We start from the raw sequence: 16,367 nt of genomic DNA on the forward strand, positions 1-16,367 counted from the left end.
ATGTGTATATATATACATATATATATATATATACATATATATATATATACACACACACACACACACACACACACACACATCAGAGACCTGGACATTGGGTTGATTGAACATATCTTAAACTATTAACTGCAGATGTGATGGGGGTACATTACTTGAATAAGACATCATTCTTTTGTTTCAATGTTACATTAGTCTTTTATTTCATATTTCTTCCTTTCTAAACTTGTCTTCTACATGGGTCTCAAGGGTGCTTTCTAGGCATTCTCTTAATAGCCAACACACATGTGCTGCTTAGTCCACTAATAATTTACTGAAATGTGTAGCCTGTTAGTATAATAAATTTTAGAAGCACCATTGACATAAGCTGTTATCATGTATTAATGGTTGCATTTTTGATGAATGAGTGTAGAACATTCTTTTAAAGTTATATGGAACATATGTTTCATACTGCGTACATTTTAACTTAATGAATAAAATACATTCTGCGTATTGAGGGACAAATAAAACAGAGGTGTTAATTTTTAAATGTTGGAAGTTTTTTGTTTGTTTTCTCTACAGTGTAAGTTTTCATCTTTTTCTTTTGCAGCAATTCATTCCATGAAAGAACATTTTTGTTGCATGTGTTTTTAGGTAATATTTCTTTCACACAGCTAGAAGACACATTTTTAAATGGTGCACAATGAGGCACATTTTAACAGTGAAATAAAGTGTTAAAAGCCATCAAAGTCAACATATTTTACACTGATGGCCTTGTAGAAACTTAATCTTGAAATTAAACTAGAAATATAATCATAGATCTATATTTATATACACACATACATATGCTATATATTCTTTGGCAATTTTGTTAAGTCATTTCAGTCATGTCCAAATCTTCTTAATTCCAGTTGTTTTTTCTTGGAAAAGATACTGGGGTGGTTTGCCATTTCCTTCTCCAGCTTATTTCCAGATGAGGAAATCGAGGGAAACAAGGTTAAGTAACTTGCCCAGGGTCACACAACTAGTAAGTGTCTGATTTGAACTCAGGACGATGAGTCTCCCTGACTCTAGGCCTGGCGCTCTATTCACTGCTCTACCTAGCTGCCAAGACTTTTATTTGCAGGTCTGGAAATTAAGATTCACAGATTACCTGATTTGCTCACACAAGTAGTAAGATTCACACAGCAAGCAGCAGAGCAAAGATTCAAACAAAATTCCATTGACTCCAGACCCAGTGCTCATTCCCACTACATTTTGGTTTCATAAGCATTTATCTGACACCCACTGTATACCAAAACTCAGTATTAATAGCTGGGACTAAGGAGTACAATAAGATGCAAAGCATCATCCCTGTCATCAGAGATCCTCATTTATAGTTGTAAAATATACATAAATTAAGACGACGTCTTATATTAGAGAGATATTGTGTGTAAGTGAGAGAATCTCTGTAGTTATTTTCTATACTCATGGCTCTGATTCTTAGTTTTCTGACATTGGACAAGACACATAAACCATTTGAGCCTCAATTTCATCATATATAAAAATGACTTTAATAATACTAGAATTACCTCTCACAAGGTGGTTGTGAGTAGTGCTATATACCGATTAAGATATTACTTGTTATGGTACAAACTGGAAATACGTATTGATGAATTCTAAACTGGAGTGAGGGAGGAAGAATGAATAGTTTACCTTGCTGCTGTTGTTATTCAGTCTTACACTATATTTTGAAAAATGTAGAAGTCATTAACCAAGTTGATTATTTCATAATTGATCCAATTGCTAATACAGCCACTGAGGGATCTTGAGAGGGAGAATGCCTTCGGAAAAACAGCTTCAGAAATATTATCATGTTTTATAGTGATTTTATTGGATGCTCACAGAATGAGAATTTGGCACAGTCTTCCTACAAAATATTCAGTAACAATAACTTTACAAATCAACTAATATAAATCTTTCATCTAAAGCCAAGTAAAATAAAACAAGAGATTTGGGTAGCCACCTTTATGGTGGGATGGGGAGGTACAGTTCTGAATCACTGTCTTCTGATTGGCTCTTGTCAGCTTCTGTCCTATTTGTGCTTACTTGATACTAACTTCAGCCTCATTACATGATATTCCATTCAACTGCCTGACAATGTTGCCTTTTTTTCTCTTTTTCCTTTCTAGTATTCTCAGCTTTTTATGGCTTGTAAAGTTAGATTTTTTTTTTGTCTTTTGGGGAGAGATATGCATGATTTCTGATGTTAAAGGGGGTAGTTCGCAGTTGGTTCCCATTTGGAATTTGGAAATGGTATGTAGGAATTTATAAAGTATTTTGAAGTGACTGAGTGAAAATAGTTTTATATAAGCAAAATAGTAACATTTAGGAAACAGTTGTAGGCTTCAACACTGGAAAATCTTTCATTCTTTCTGATCTTAAGAGTTATCATTTTGTCTCAAATTTCCTTATTTTGAAAAAAAAGTTTGTAGAGAAGATTGAGGGTTGATATCTTTTGCTACATATGAAATCCCTTGACTTTTATTTTTACCTCTTCATTCTTTCAGGTTTTAGATTTAGAATGGAAAGTGCATGGTTTCAATGGTTTTACTAAGCCACTGAACTGGTTAGAGTAGATTAATGTAGTCTTCTTATTCTTAATTGTGGAAGTTTAATCATTTATCTGTTCATCAATGTGAATAAAAATTAGGGATTTATGGTCCAGACTTATCACTGACCATTTCTGTTGTTTGGGATCCATTCCAATCAAAGTCAACCAACAGCATTGATTGAATATCCACTATATACAGAATTCTAATGGATACTAGCAGTACTGCCAATAGAAGACACCCCCCTAATTTGATAGCCAAGAAAGTACTCAAAATATACAAGGACAAAAGCTAACAATTGAATGAAGAACAAATATAAATATTTTGAGTAATAAGTACCAAGGTGTATCCGAACATTAGGTTTACATGTAAGGATAGTCAAAAAAAACTTCATGGGGTAGACTTTTGGGAAGGTAAGAAATCTCTTTTTCCCTAAAACTTAATTGATTTCCTTATCAATGTTCCTGAGAACCATTAAAGTATTGAAACCAAAGTTAGATTCCCTGTAATTTCTTTTCCTTCCATTTATATCAGAAACTGGTTGTTGACTCCTAGACGATGGAGAAAAATATGTTTTGTATACAGAGGTTTACTACATTGGTGTAGAGATGTTAATGAGAAATAAAACAATCAAAAGTCTCAGAGCCAGGAGGGAAAAAATATGTATGTGTGTATACATATATGTATGTGTATGTGTGTGAGCACTAACACAGATAACCACACATGTATGTATGTGCTATGTATGTATGCATTATGTGTGTGTGTGCAAAGGGTTTAGCTATTGCACTAAGTCAGCAATGACCTATGTATAATTGAGTGTTGATTGGATAAGGCAAATGTCTGATTATTTTCTGCAGAAGTTTGGATTAATAAAGCATGTCAATAGAACGACTGCTTTATTAGCAAAGTAAGAATGCAGAAAATTGGTAGTTGAGCAAGAAGTCACATCTACATACATGCACATATGCATATTTGCATACATATATATGCATGCATACATATGCATATTTGCATACATACACAAATATATTAACCTAGTCTCCAAATATCAGAGTTTTTTGGATTCATGGATTTTTCCCTAATAAAACACTGTATCCAATATGTTAAATAAAACATGTAAAATTACTTATATAAACTTGGATACATATATTACATATACATGTATGGATACATATATGCATGTGTATATATAACATATATGTGTATGAAATGAATGCACATGTACATACTATTAGCTTCTGCAGAGATCAATTTGAGAGGATTAAATAAACAACTTTAAGAGAGATCAAAGGCCAAGAGGACTATACAAATTTTACCTTTCTTAATGAATGTGATGAGGTCAGTTGCAGTGATAGGAGTCAGGAATTCCATAGTTTCAGGGCATTAAAAGACCTTCTAGACCTTACCAGTTAAAATAGTGTAGTCAGTTACTATGACTACTCAACAATTATGAGTAACTCTGTTTCCTTACTGTAATTTATATGGATACGTTTATTGATTGCTAAATTGATTGTCAGAGGGAAAATTTTTATGGAAAGAGAAAAAGAGGTTGTTTTTCTCTCTTTGGAGAGATTCAGTTTGCTAAGTGAATTAAGTATAATCTTTGAGGTTCTATGTCTACAATTCATGTCATTTATGACCATTGTCACTTATGAGGATTAAAAATGTAGAAATAAGAGAGGAGATAGCAGAGCAGCAATTTGAGATTCATTCAAGATTTGGAGAAGAATACCATATGGATGGTTACCAGTTTTCAATTTTTTGAAATAAGGAAAGAACAAATCCATTTTAATTTGTTTTTTCCCCTACTAAAAAATCTCTTTAATTCTTGAAATTTTGCTGAAGCCACCACAGATTACAAAATGATTGTTCAGCCTTGTTCCTTCCTTCCTACCTCGCTTATCTTTTGTCCTCTCTCTGAATGTGAACAGAAGGACCTGCAATCAGATTTAAAAAAAAAATAGAAGTTTAGATCAGAAAGAGTCTTTGGAGATCATATAATTTAAGTCCTTAGTTTTATAGGTTAGAATCAGAGGTTAAGTGACTAGTTAAGTGTCACACAGATGTTAGTGGCAAGACTAGAGCTAGTGTCTCCCAACTCTCAGATGAAATCAGTTGTACTTCTAAAGAAGAGAAATTCTATAGTTTTGTGGTTCTTTCTAAAAGACCTTCTAGATCTTACCCATTGCAATAGGGCAATCAGGTTCTAGAGTGCACAACAAATATGAATAATTCCATTTGGCACAATTCTGATCTATGCAGTAGTTTTGATCAGTATGGGAACAGGGTCAGTAGCCCAAGCAAAAGAGGCTAATGCTGCCTCTGCTCTCTGGCATATTCCTCTCTGCTTTTTAAATTATTTCCTTCTCAAATAAAATATGAAATTCTTTTGGGAAAAATAGAGAGAATAGACAAAAATTATTTTCTTATTCCATCCCCTTAGTTAATATTTTGTTTGTATCTCCAGCCTCAATCTTATTGGCTATGTTATCCTTGGGAAGTCAATGAAGTTCTGCCTGCCTCAGTTTCCTTAATAGTTAAATGGGGATAACAATAGCACTTATCTCCCAGGGTAATTATGATGATCAAATGAGATGATATCTGCAAAGCACTTAGGACAGTGCCTAGTGTATAGTATATGTTACATAAGTGATGGTGATGATGATGATTATGATGATTGATGATAAAAATTGACTTGATAGTCTAAGTCCACTAACTTCTTTGGATTCTTTAATTTCCACTAACAGCGATGTTAAAGAAAGAAATTTTTCTGGAAAGTTCTTTGGAATTTTGGATGACATCAGTAATAACTACACTTTTTACTCTGTGTGCGTGTGTGTGTATACACATAAATATAAATGCATCAGTTAAAACCATTAATTATATACCTCTGAATTTCATTGGATCTGTGATTTCGTTATTATCATTATTCCGGTCCTTCACAGAAGATTTACCCAACATACTAAAAGTCTTCCTGTGTTTCTTTTAAAATGTAATGACTATAATGAAAAGTAGACTGTTCATTTGTTATTTATCAATCTTATTCAAGACCAACTCACCTCCTTTTCCAGTTACTTATCCCAGTCTAGTGTGCAAGACACATTGGAAATATATAAACTATTTAAACCCAACATGTAGCTTTTCATTGCCTTTTGGGTTACCTTTAAAAAAATCTCTCTCTCTCTCTCTCTCTTTCTCTCTCTCTCTCTCACATATACAGTGATTAAATCATTGTGACATATACATATATCATTATATATCTTTTTTTTTTTAAAGCAATCGGGGTTAAGTAACTTGCTCAAGGTTACACGGCCAGTTATTTCTGGGTGTGGTGCTAAATATCTGAGCCCGGATTTGATCCCCAGGTCATCCCAACACTGGAGCCAGTGCTCTTACTCACTGAGCCACCTGGCCACCCCTAAGCAATTGGGGTTAAGTAACTTGCTCAAGGTTACACGGCCAGGTGTTTCTGGGTGGGTGCTAAGTGTCTGAGCCCGGATTCTATCCCCAGGTCATCCCGACACTGGAGCCTGTGCTCTTACTCGCTGTGCTACCTGGTCACCCCCATTATATATCTTTAATAGTGGTTTTGTCAGAAGACAGTGTAACACAGTGGAAAGTGCTCTAGATAAAGGAACATCTCTCTGGGTCTCAGTTAACTTAGCTGCAAAATAAAAGGGTTGGACTAGTCAGCTTCTACAGTCACTTCTGCCTCTTAATTGATAATTACATGCGATCCAGTAGATGAAAGTAAAACTTTACAGAGTGCTTTAAAAATATTTTCATAAGTCTAAGCTCATCTTTTTAATTCAGGGACTTACAATCATCTTGGGGCTTGTTGTAACAGCCCCTGTTCTTCTTCTGTCGCTACTGAAGCCTTCTTTCTGATGTTTCAAGGCTCATTAACACTCTTCATAGGGGAGAGGAAAAGAGATGAAACTTTAATCAGTTTCCCACTTCATTCTTTATTTTTTTCCTTCTTTTGAAACTTAATAGTAGATTTAATAATAGTCTAATTTAAGAGTTACAAAGTAAAGCAAAGACCTTGGATTATGGTATATTTCAGTAATTTGCATTATTACTGACATTGACTTATGGGGCAGCTAGGTGGCACAGTGCAGAGAGCTCTGGACCTGGAGTCAGGAGGACCTGAGTTCAGATACGGCCTCAGACACTTAAAACTTATTAGCTATGTGACCTTGGGCAAGTCACTTAACCCAAATTGCCCTGCCTTCCCACCTCCAAACACAAAACAAAACAGATATTGACTCACACAAAAAGGCATTGGTACAGAGCACTGGATTTGAAGTTCGAGGACTAGAGTTCAAATCCCAGCTATGCATTTATTATCTCTGACCTTAGGCAAGTTACTTAATATCTCTGGGCCTCAGTTCTTCATTTGTAAAATGGGATTGGGAGGTGGAAGGCAGGGGAGATGCTGATTGGAGAGCTTCAAAATTTCAGATGCTGTGGACTGAGTTTCAGATATATTTTCATAAATATGTAATGTGTCCTCTGACATCTGAGAGAGCTGTTTAAATATATTTTACATCTATTTCAGGTAAACCAGTCATGATTGTCACAGAATACATGGAGAATGGATCCTTGGACAGCTTCTTACGAGTATGTACAAGAATCACCAATGAATGAGGAGCTCCATCAATGTTTTTTTTAAACAGTCCTTTTAGTGATTTTTCTTGTTTTTAAATTTTATTGGTAAAAATTTCATTTTTTTCAACAATGTCTCCATAGTTTGTATTTTAATACATTCATTTAAAATTTGAAACTTTATGCTCACATTGAAAAAATCTTGAATAGCATATAAGCATTAATAATAGCATTCTATCTGAAGAACAATTGATCAGATGGACTAGAAATTAGTTTTGTAAATTAGAATCATCTGGGATAAATTAACAATTTAATATTGTGACATTTCCATCAAGTAACAGTACATAGAGTATTGTCTGATTTTTTTTTTCTTTTCCTTGCCCAATACAAATGGTATGAATTGTTGGTACTATTATAGACAAACTCTCATATTATCCCAAACTTTAGGTTTTCTGTATTTAAAGGCAAATGTTTATTGATAGAAGCTGAAATACCCTGGCACAAGGGGTTTAAGAGAAGATAATGAAGTCATGTCTTCTCCCAGTAACCAAATATTAATGCTTTCAGATTATTTTCCTCAAAACCAAACCTGAAATATTCCTCCCTCATAATTTATATGCTGCTTCAAGATATGTATGAGATAAAACAATAAATAAGAAGCATCGTAGAGACAGGTCATAAATAGCATCCACCCAGAATAGAAATGTTCCTTTAGTTTCTGTCTTTATATCAGTCTCTGCTGCTTAGTAGAAGCCTCTCCATCTCTTAAATGGTTCTGTCTCTTTAACAAATAAGCATGAGCCCTGTATCACACCATTGGAAGGTGATATATTGTCTCTTTACAAGAATATCACTACAGTTCAGCGCAACTGTTAAATTAGCCAGTAAGTGAAGTGTGCTTTCAGAAATCAATCTAGCTACCTACAAGGCCTGAAAATCTATTCATTCAATAGATATTTCTTTAATGAACACTTTGCATTAGGCATTTACAGGGAATATAAAAATTAGCAATCAAGAATTGCTGCTCTAAAAGTATTTAAAATAAACAAAGTATATATGCATACATATATATGTAATACTAGTCATGTAAAATAATCTCATAGAAGAATCACATACTAATATGTATATACACACACACAAAAAATACATACATACATATAAATACATACATATATGGAGCTGCGCTACTAATCAACAAAGACTAAGAGATAACTAATTTGACAATTTTCCTATGACACAGTGTTTCTATATTACTTTCATATCTATTTCTACTGTCAAAATGATGTCAAATACCATAGACTAAAAGAAGGAAAGAAAAACAGCTATTAAGATAATTGTGTTTTCAAAAAGATATCTATATTCTTATTCCCATGAAAAAGTATTTCTATATTGACATATACCTTTGTATGTATATGTGCATGTATGCATTTGTGTATATAAAGAACTACGTTCTTCATTCTTAATCGAAAGCAACATGGCACAAAGACATTGGATTTAGAGGACTGGATTCAAACCTTACCTTTGGTATCCAGCAACCTATGCTACATTAGGTAATTTATTTTTCCTCTCAGGTTTACAATTTCTTCCTCTGCAATTCAAGAGGGTCAGACTACATGCTCTCTATGGTCCCTTCCAACCCTAGATATATGAACCTAGGATCTAATCTAAACCATCATCTTACAGATAAGAAAACTGAAGTCAGTGTAAGTAAAATGACTTACCTGAGTTTTCTCTGGAATCAAGGCAAGTCTTTTGACCCTAAAACTGATGCTGTTTTTCTTACTGTACAGTTTCTTCATCTTGGGCACAAAGGTATGCAATAAGTACTTTGCAATCAATTGACTTATCCTCTAACTATTAAATCTTTAAAATGAAGAAGTCTTAAAGTTTGCCTAATTGAAATACTTTATAAATTAGCATGTAGCTGAAGAAAGGTAATCAAAAATGCTATCCTGGGTACTTTATAATATGCTAGGAGAGAGACCAGTATGTTAGAAAAATCCCTGAACTGGAGAACCTTGGTTTAGAATCCCAACTCTTTTACAATGTGACCATGAGCAAATCAGTACACATTTCTGTACCTCAGTTTTCTCACGTGTATAATGGAAGAAGGGGTTAAACTTGATAGTCTCCAATATCCTTTCCAAACTTTGCATTATATGATTGTCTGATTCCATGAAAGACATTCTTAAGTTCCTTTCCATTTGATCTCTGAACTTTATGAAAGGTTTTACCTGTGATTGTGTGCTACATGAAAACTATCACAATTGATTTTCGCACCCAAAGCTGGCAAGAAGAAAGGGGACATGCTTTCATGCTTTTTAAAGGACTTACTGATTGCATGTAATCCCTCTGCAGCTGTGTTGTTGCTGTTGTTATTATTGTTTTTAACCTACTGCATTTGGACAGAATGTTAAGTGCAGTTGGTCTAAAGCAGACCTGCACAACATACGGCCCATAGCCACTTGAAGTTAACCAAAGGATTCCAGGTGGTCTGTCAAAAATGTAGGGTTAACACTGTGCACACTCTTGTCACATGACCTGTGGCAACCAACCATTGTTAGTCTGTCTCTAGTATCAACTATCTGCTGCCCAAATCTAGTAGCTAGTTGTGCAGGTTTGGTCTAAAGGCAAAGAATTAAAAGAATTTGATTAAAACAATCTAGAACTAGAACCAGAAAATTTTGTGAAGAAAATGACAATTCTTAATCACATATTTCAAATGTTTCTCAGAAACACGATGCCCAGTTTACAGTGATCCAGCTAGTAGGGATGCTTCGAGGGATAGCCTCTGGAATGAAATATTTATCAGATATGGGCTATGTTCATCGTGACCTCGCTGCCCGCAACATCCTTATCAACAGCAACCTGGTGTGCAAAGTTTCTGATTTTGGCCTCTCAAGAATTTTAGAGGATGACCCAGAGGCTGCTTACACAACAAGAGTAAGTTGTACTTTTATCCTTTATTTTTTATGTCATATTGATTTGTGGAAAGTCTAAGATATGCCAACTCAGCCAAATAAGCTTTACCAGCCTCTTTTTCTTCTTTAAAGACTTTCTTAATTGTCTTAATAATATGTTGGAAAATGAATGGCTTTTAAAAATAAGATCAATAGACCTTTTTCTTTACAAATGTCACTGTAATCTGAAATGTAACCTGTTATAATAAGCAGGCCCCTTCTTTCCTGAAAACAAACAAGTTCAGGCTTGCAGATTTGAAAATTTCACAATTCCTTAGCTTGTGTTAACATATGTTCTGGATGCACAATGAAGGTTTGACAAACACAAAGAATACCAGGACACTTTGTAGAGTCTGGAAAGTCTGAATATAAATTCTGTATTATTTCACTTTTCTAAATTCTACAATCACAATTTTCTTTTCTTTTCCATAAGCCGCTGAACAAAGGCTAATTCTTTTGGTGCGTAATCTCATTTTGATTACCCAACTGAAGACTGCAAATATCTTTGAAAGTCTGAACTAAAGCTTTAAAAATCCTACACATAGGTTTGACTTACTACTCACACAGTAGTAGAAGAGGAAAGAAAATGCAATTATGCAGCATTAACAGATATGTTCCTAATAATGTAATGCACCCTATTATATGAATTTAAGTGTTGGCATTCTCAAGTCTACAAGAGCTAATAAAGTAGGCCTTGAAATGTACATAGTCATGGTGTCTTCCTTATGATACTATCCTTAAAAGTAAAAAAAAAAAACAGAAGCAAAAACAAAAAACCTTTCAGTAAAATTATTTTATTTCAGGTAATTTTCTTAGAATTTTTAAATCTTGTTTATCTTGAATTTCCCTTCCTTCTTGAAATCAATTCCTTGCTGATTAAAGGACCAAGGGTCCCTCATGTTCATGGTTAATCAATTTAAAAACTCCAAGGAACAGGGCAGCTAGGTAGCACAGCGAGTAAGAGCACCGGCCCCAGTGCTGGGATGACCTCAGGATCGAATCTGGGCTCAGACACTTAGCACCCATCTAGAAACACCTGGCCGTGTAACCTTGAGCAAGTTACTTAACCCCAATTACAAACAAATAAACAAACAAAGCTCCAGGGAACAATATAGAAAAGGCTATTCTCTAGGAAATCATTTTGAAACAGTGATTCATCCTGGAACCCCTGCAATTTGATTTTACTATCTAATAGAATAATTTTTAGTTGTCCTTATCACTCTGTTTGAGTTTTTGTGAGAGTAGAATAAGAAAATACTTAAAGTGACTTAAATAGTAAAATAAAAGCAATAAAGGACCTTATTGTTCTTTTTGGTATTTTTATACTTTGTTAGTTTTTGCTAAAACAAATATTCATCCATGCTTTGCTTTTGGATTTCTTTTCCCCCTTTTTTTTGGCGGAAGTGTGGTTGGGGAAGGGGATTCTTAAATACTCCACCAATTCCAAGCCCTTGATTTGCATCTATTCAATATGATCATATGGATATTCTAAGATATTCAATATTAGTAACTGAGAATATTCCTGGAAAATTCCCACAGCCCTTATGGAGGCACCAGTTCCTGGTTTAAGAAACAGTGAAATGTGTCTTGATATTGCATTAAAAAAAACCCTAAAATTAGGTATTAAAAAAACTACATTACTAAGCTATTGTTAATGTGAACTATTTTTAAAAAATCTTCCTAAATACAAGGTATAGCCATTAAGTAATGTAGCTTAAAACACACACACACACGAACATAGACACCTAACTGGTTGTTTATATCTCTCCTTCACTGTAGTCATCTTGAGATGATTTCCACTGATGCTTTTATTGCTCAAATTCTTCTATGGGGATTTCCTTCAAGCATGGCTTAAGGGTCACTCAAGAAAACTGTTCACAAGACTTCCTAGTCACACCTCTTGGGGAAGCAGTATCAAATTATTTTACTTAGCTTGATCACTTATTTTAGTCACTAAACTTTCCTACGAATTATCTTTGGCTATTTCCAAAACATTAAATTCTTCTTCATTGAATGAAAATATTCCAGCATTGATAATGTCTCAATGAATATGGAGTAGGAATTCAATTAAATTGTTTGAATTCCAATTCATTAATAATTTAGTTATAAGACTTTTACAGCATAACTTTTTTCATGTGATATCTTAAAATCATCAGATTTATAAATTAGAATTCTGTCTACTGATTTAAAAATATTTAAAAAAACCCATTTACTTAGAAGAAGAGATTCAGGATGAACAGAGTGAAAAAAATCAACATTTTTTATTAAGTTAGCATGAAGGGCATTTAAATGATATAGCACCAAATGCAGGGAAGCTACTGTTAGAAATGTCACCTTACCATTACACTGGAGTAAAGGTTTAAAGATTGAAATATCGTTCCTCCAAAGGCATAATGACTTAGAGCAGTGAGGTAACATTGTGGATAGAGGGCTGTGTCTGAAGTATGAAAGACTCCTCTTCCTGAGTTCAAATCTGGCCTCAGACACTAGCTGTATTATCCTGGGCTTAGCCCTGTTTGCTTCAGTTTCCTCATCTGTAAAGTGAGCTGGAAAAAATGGCAAACCATTCCAATGTCTTTGCCAAGAAAAACCTAAAGGGGATCAAAAAAGAGTTGAACACAACAGAAAAATAACTGAACAACAGCAAATTTTAGTGTAATGGTACAAAGTGAAATGAATTCCCTGCATTCCTCTAGCTCAGGCCTGCATAACCTGTATATACATGAAAGGATTTTGGATGGCCTGTGAAAAATGTAGAGGATGTATTCTTCTACATTTTTCATGGGCTGCCCAAAATCTTTTGGTCAACCACAGGTTGTGCAGACCTGCTCTAGTTGTATTTCCAGTGTCCTTTTTTGTTTGAACAGAATCTATAAAAATAGTGATGGGCACTGTTTGATATTTTCTCTTTTTTTTCACTTTTTTAAAAATTAGGAATTTTTGTTTTTCCCATAGATTCCAGCACATTGTCCCCAACTGTAGGGTGCTCTCTTCCTAGTTCTCAGTAGTACCTTCATTTAAGGGTAGACCTCAGATTTTATTGATAAACTACAATAATTGAAGCATTTAAGTATTTATTTATTCAGCATATTTATTTATTTTAAAATATTTATTTAGCATCTACAAGCAAGGTGCCATATAGTTGGTGCTTACTAATTATATATTATTTGTGAGAGAATGAAAACCTGCCACTACTCAAATCACTCAATTTATAACTAGCATTGGCTCTTACAGGATCTGCTTCAGTAAATAGATGAGAGGGATTAGAATAATGATTTAATTGATTTAGGAAACTTTCAGGTGGTAGAACTCACTTTATTAATGCAGGTAAACACCATCCCTACAAATTATAGATTTAGAGAGTTGCCTAAGGAACTGAGAGATCAATTTAGTTGCCCAGGGTCATACACCCAATAACTATGACAGGTAGTAATTTGAAACCAAGTTTTCCAGGCTTGGAGAAACAACTTTCTATCCACAGTTCTACATTGCCTCCCTTGAGTAAAACAATGATGTTGGTGTGAATGTTGAAGGTTGTCTAGGAAAGGTGTGAAAAATTGGGTCTTCATAGCATATCTACAATGATTGATACAGGGTTACAGCAGGAACTTCAAAGTTCTTTTTATTGTTGTGATTTTTGTTGTTTTTCTTTTGAGATAAGTAGATTCTTTCAGCAGGGAATATTTTAAGCTATTTTTTTTCCCATTGCTGCAAAGAAAACAAACAAATATGGTAGTTTTTTATTTCCCACTTTAGTTCAAATGAATTTTAAGGAAAAATTAATATGTTTCTGGTTCTCTAACACCAATCTTTTTTTTATTATTCTGATTCAATTTAACTTTATCCCAATCTTCTCTGTCAGAACTATTTAATCTTGAAGGATTTTATGATACATTCTCTTTGCAGATAGGTTGGCATTATATGCACATTACATGCATGAAATGTGCCTTTCTACATTTATGAATGAATGCATGGGTTTTGTTCCAGAATTGAAGCTTTAGAACTCACAGTTTTGAAAAGATGTTAGCCTTCAAGTCTTGAAATTTTAGAGCATGAAGTGTGGGAGAATGAGATAAAGTTGACAGTTTTCTGGTTAATTTTCAGAGGTCTAGAAATAGATTTCAGTTGATGTGGGGAATACTCATTGTGAAAATTCTCTTCGCCAATTGCTGATTAGTAATTTAGGCTCTAGTCTGTAGTCCTATAAAGAGATTTATGTGTTCATGACCACATAATTGTATCTGTCAGAGGCAAAACTTAAATCAAAATCTTCTTTATACTAACATGGGTCCTTTATACACCATGTTCCTCTCAAGAGTCTTATAATAAATGTTTTTTTGAATTGAATTAAACCTGATTACATATGATTCCCAAATTCATTTTATGACCTAATGTGCCACATAATTGGTATTAGAAATAGGGCAAACTAGAGTCATTCTGAAAGTCCAGTTTATCTGAACTGATCACTTATGTAGGTATTTTCCAGTTTTGCTACTAACTTATTTACACATATACTATATATGGTCAATTAATCAAGTGACTTCTCCATTTGATTATATGTATATTGCCTCTTGACACAACTAATCTATAGCCAGGTACCAAATGTTATATTTTCAGATGAATAAGACAGTCATAAAGAAGGAATTTTAAGTGGAGGGAGAGCATATTTCATAAAGTCATTATTGTAACTTGAAAATAGCAAGTCAGTTTCATTTTTACCTACTAAAACTTTATCCTCAGTTAATTTTCTTTATAAAATAGAGAAGATAGGGGCGGCCAGGTAGCACAGCAAGTGGGAGCACCGGCTCCAGTGTTGAGAGGACCTGGAGATCGAATCCCGGGCTCAGACACTTAGCACCCACCCAGAAACACCTGGCCGTGTAACCTTGAGCAAGTTACTTAACCCCAATTGCTTAGGGGCTGCCAGGTGGCTCAGCGAGTAAGAGCACCGGCTCCAGTGTCGGGATGACCTGGATCATATCCAGGCTCAGATACTCAGCACCACACCCAGAAATAACTGGCCGTGTAACCTTGAGCAAGTTACTTAACCCCAATTGCTTTAAAAAAAAAAGAAAGAAAAAAATAAAATAGAGAAGATATTTAGTTAATTCCCTTCTCTAAAGTGGATATAGATAATATCTGTGGTATCTATCATAGGTTTGGGAGGAATAAAGCCAATAATGTGCTTCAAGTAGCATATAAAACTTAATGTTACATAAGTATCAGCTATTACTATAATTATTGTTGTTTTTGCTAATGGATTAGAAATGAATGATGTTTCTGTTAATTGACCAAATATTATCCTGTCAATTAGAATATATGAAAATAAAAACATGTTGAATTTAGCTCTTAAGTATATGATTCTAGTCTTCCAGTAATGCATCAACTTATTGATTATTAGACTAAAAAGCAACTCAAGTTTAAGATTATCAGCATTTAATTTTTATAAACACAGCCAAGTCCCAATTGAGCAGCCAAGTGGTATACTAGATAGAGCACCAGGAAGAATCTTCTTCCTAAATTCAAATCTGGAATCATGCACTTACCAGCTGTGTGAACCTGAGCAAATCACTTAACTCTGTTTGCCTCAGTTTCCTTATCTGTAAAATGAACTGAAGAATAATCTACTCCAAAGTTACTCCAGTATCTTTGCCAAGAAAATCCCAAATGGCGTGATGAAGAGTCAGACACAGTAACAAAGACAATGAGTCCTGAGGAGTTGTCTCAATATATACGAAATTGTTCTTTTTGAAGTTATAATTATGTACAATGTGGTGATATGTTATTAGCTCAATGGAAGTATTCAATGCTACTTTGAATAGTGTCACCGCTTCATGAGATTCATTATTTTTACTAATCAAGAGTTAGCTATAGTCTTAATACCATAGAATTTTAGAAAATGGGGATGATAGTATCCATGCTATTTGTGAGGTTCAATGATACGATTTATGTAAAAAAAGAATCTTTTAATTCATTCTCCCATGTGAATTATTTGGTCCATACCATTAAATCACTATGCTTGGCATTCACTCTATAGAAGCCTCTTACAATCCCTAGTTTATTTAAAGGGCCAGCTTATGTTCTCTTCTCGATGGCAAGCCTTTCACCTTATATTCTCCAATAAGCATGGAAAGTCCTTGAGAGTAGGGATTTTTTTTTCCTTATGTCCTTAAAACCCAGCACAGTGCCTTATACATAGGTCCTTAAAAGATGCTTGTTGAAATGAATTGCG

At 34.2% G+C, this 16,367-nt stretch overlaps 1 protein-coding gene across 3 annotated transcripts in view; it reads left to right on the top strand.

The window, feature by feature from the left end:
- The window catches only part of EPHA3 (EPH receptor A3), a 531,109-nt gene that overhangs the window by 453,981 nt on the left and 60,761 nt on the right, over positions 1-16,367 (top strand). For 2 of the 3 annotated variants that reach the window (XM_069093930.1, XM_069093929.1), the window contains exons 12-13: positions 7,129-7,190; positions 9,909-10,118. In XM_069093930.1, coding sequence (XP_068950031.1) covers positions 7,129-7,190; positions 9,909-10,118 — 272 coding nt within the window. Of the gene's footprint in view, positions 1-7,128; positions 7,191-8,746; positions 9,874-9,908; positions 10,119-16,367 lie in introns of those variants that run through there. The other variant, XM_069093931.1, reaches the window with a different exon arrangement.

Source organism: Petaurus breviceps, unplaced genomic scaffold (assembly GCF_028583685.1).
Source record: "Petaurus breviceps papuanus isolate PSGF00001 unplaced genomic scaffold, PetGlider_PUasm1.0 213, whole genome shotgun sequence".
In the NCBI taxonomy this organism is placed as follows: domain Eukaryota; kingdom Metazoa; phylum Chordata; class Mammalia; order Diprotodontia; family Petauridae; genus Petaurus; species Petaurus breviceps.